The 2,347-nt window shown below is 52.7% G+C and overlaps 1 protein-coding gene across 1 annotated transcript in view; it reads right to left on the bottom strand.

The window, feature by feature from the left end:
* parp4 (poly (ADP-ribose) polymerase family, member 4) overlaps positions 1-2,347 on the bottom strand; it is a gene marked incomplete in the record, with an annotated part of 45,772 nt that overhangs the window by 16,067 nt on the left and 27,358 nt on the right. Inside the window, 5 exon segments of the mRNA XM_014025808.1 lie at positions 98-211; positions 290-385; positions 463-543; positions 616-696; positions 2,048-2,218. Of these exon segments, the coding sequence (XP_013881262.1) occupies positions 98-211; positions 290-385; positions 463-543; positions 616-696; positions 2,048-2,218 (543 nt within the window).

The following is a 2,347-nucleotide window of genomic DNA, read 5'->3' as shown; positions in this document are numbered from 1 at the left end:
TGTCTCTGAGATTAGACAGGAAAGTCGGGACAATGTCTCTGAGATTAGACAGGAAAGTCGGGACAATGTCTCTGAGATTGGCCAGAAAAGTCCTCACTGTTGGTGTCTGAGTGTCCTCAGGGGCAGTCCAGCTGATGTACGGCAGGAAGTCCACATCCTCCTCTGCAATCAGCTTGGGGATGTCGGTGACGCCGTCCTCCAGCTGCTGGTCCTGAAACAGGACAGAAGGACCTGGTTTGGTTTGGAACTGGATCAGTCCAGAGCTTAGTGAGGACACACACCAACCAACCCTGTCCTCAATGGCCACGAAGCTGGTGAACTGAGACAGGACGGAGAACTCTTTGCTCAGCTCAACGATGAACGACTTCAGCTCTGCCTTCTTTCCCTGAATGAGCACAAACACCGGTCAGTCTGCAGTCAGCTGAGCCTGAGACTGGGCCGGGTCAGAACCCACACGCCTACCTCGTGTTCGGCCTCGCTCGTGTCCAGGCTTCCGTCTTCATAGTCCCTGATCAGGGCCCTGGCTGTGAGCTTGTGGAGAAACTGAAGACAGGTCATCAGTCATGGTTGAGTCTGCTTTAAGGTTCTCTACCTGAAGAACAAACAGGTTCTTACCGTTCCTCTGGTCTTCTGCAGCTCTGTGGTGGACACCACCGTCTGCAGCTCCTGACCCGCCAGGGTCCCCAGAAGAGTCGCCTGAAACCCAGAGAACTCTTCACAGTCATCAGACCAGAAGAGTCGAGTCAGACCAGAGGAGTCGAGTCAGACCAGAGGAGTCGAGTCAGACCAGACGAGTCGAGTCAGACCAGAAGAGTCGAGTCTGACCAGATGAGTCGAGTCAGACCAGACGAGTCGAGTCAGACCAGACGAGTCAGACCAGACGAGTCAAGTCAGACCAGACGAGTCGAGTCAGACCAGAGGAGTCGAGTCAGACCAGATGAGTCGAGTCAGACCAGAGGAGTCGAGTCAGACCAGAAGAGTCTAGTCTGACCAGACGAGTCGAGTCAGACCAGACGAGTCGAGTCAGACCAGACGAGTCGAGTCAGACCAGACGAGTCAGACCAGACGAGTCGAGTCAGACCAGACGAGTCAGACCAGATGAGTCGAGTCAGACCAGACGAGTCGAGTCTGACCAGACGAGTCGAGTCTGACCAGAAGAGTCGAGTCAGACCAGAAGAGTCGAGTCAGACCAGAAGAGTCGAATCAGACCAGAGGAGTCGAGTCAGACCAGAGGAGTCGAGTCAGACCAGAGGAGTCGAGTCAGACCAGAGGAGTCAAGTCAGACCAGAGCAGTCGAGTCAGACCAGAGCAGTCGAGTCAGACCAGACGAGTCGAGTCAGACCAGACGAGACGAGTCAGATCAGAAGAGTCGAGTCAGACCAGAAGATTCGAGTCAGACCAGAGGAGTCGAGTCAGACCAGAAGAGTCGAGTCAGACCAGAGGAGTCGAGTCAGACCAGAAGAGTCGAGTCAGACCAGACGAGTCGAGTCTGACCAGGCGAGTCAGATCAGAAGAGTCGAGTCAGACCAGAAGAGTCGAGTCAGACCAGAGGAGTCAGATCAGAATAGTCGAGTCAGACCAGCAGACACTCCTGATGTACACCTGTGCTGTTCAGGTGAGGTGCATCGAACAGGAACAGGATGAGTCTGAACAAGGATTTTTCTGAAGACAATAAATTGTTGATCAAACTGTCTGAAATGTTTAGTTTTGCACTGAAACTGTTACTGAAACAAAAGAATCATAAAGATCTTCGATGAAAGATGGATGATAGACAGGGGGTGTTGAACACCGGACCGGACCGGACCGGACCGGACCGACACCTGACTGAAGGTTAGAGGTGTGGCTGCTGGAAACAGATGAACTCAGGGTGTTTTTACAGCCTGGTCACATTTACATTTAATTTGTTAGAACAATTTACAAATTAAATTTAACAAAGTAAAAAAACATCACTCTTAAAAACATCTACATCCTACTGGACTGTTTATCTGCCCCGCCCAGCAGCTGTTCCCTCCCTCTGATCCTGACCTGAGCAGAACCTGAGGCGTACCTGTGTGCAGTGCGGCACCAGGCCGTACACCAGGGTGTGGTGGTCGTTGAAGAGAGCGTGAAGCTGCTTCGGTGCCTGAACAGGTGGAGGAGCTGCAGGATTGAACTGCTGCCACTTCACAGAGACTGAGCTGCAGCCCGGAGACGACATGCGCTTCACCTGACGCTGCACCTGCAGACAAACACACCTGGATCAGCAGGTACCTGATACCTGCAGACAAACACACCTGGATCAGCAGGTACCTGATACCTGCAGACAAACACACCTGGATCAGCAGGTACCTGATACCTGCAGACAAAC

Source organism: Austrofundulus limnaeus, unplaced genomic scaffold, assembly GCF_001266775.1.
Source record: "Austrofundulus limnaeus strain Quisiro unplaced genomic scaffold, Austrofundulus_limnaeus-1.0 Scaffold501, whole genome shotgun sequence".
In the NCBI taxonomy this organism is placed as follows: domain Eukaryota; kingdom Metazoa; phylum Chordata; class Actinopteri; order Cyprinodontiformes; family Rivulidae; genus Austrofundulus; species Austrofundulus limnaeus.
Note: the sequence above shows the minus strand (reverse complement) of the source record. Positions and strands in the feature narration are given on the sequence as shown.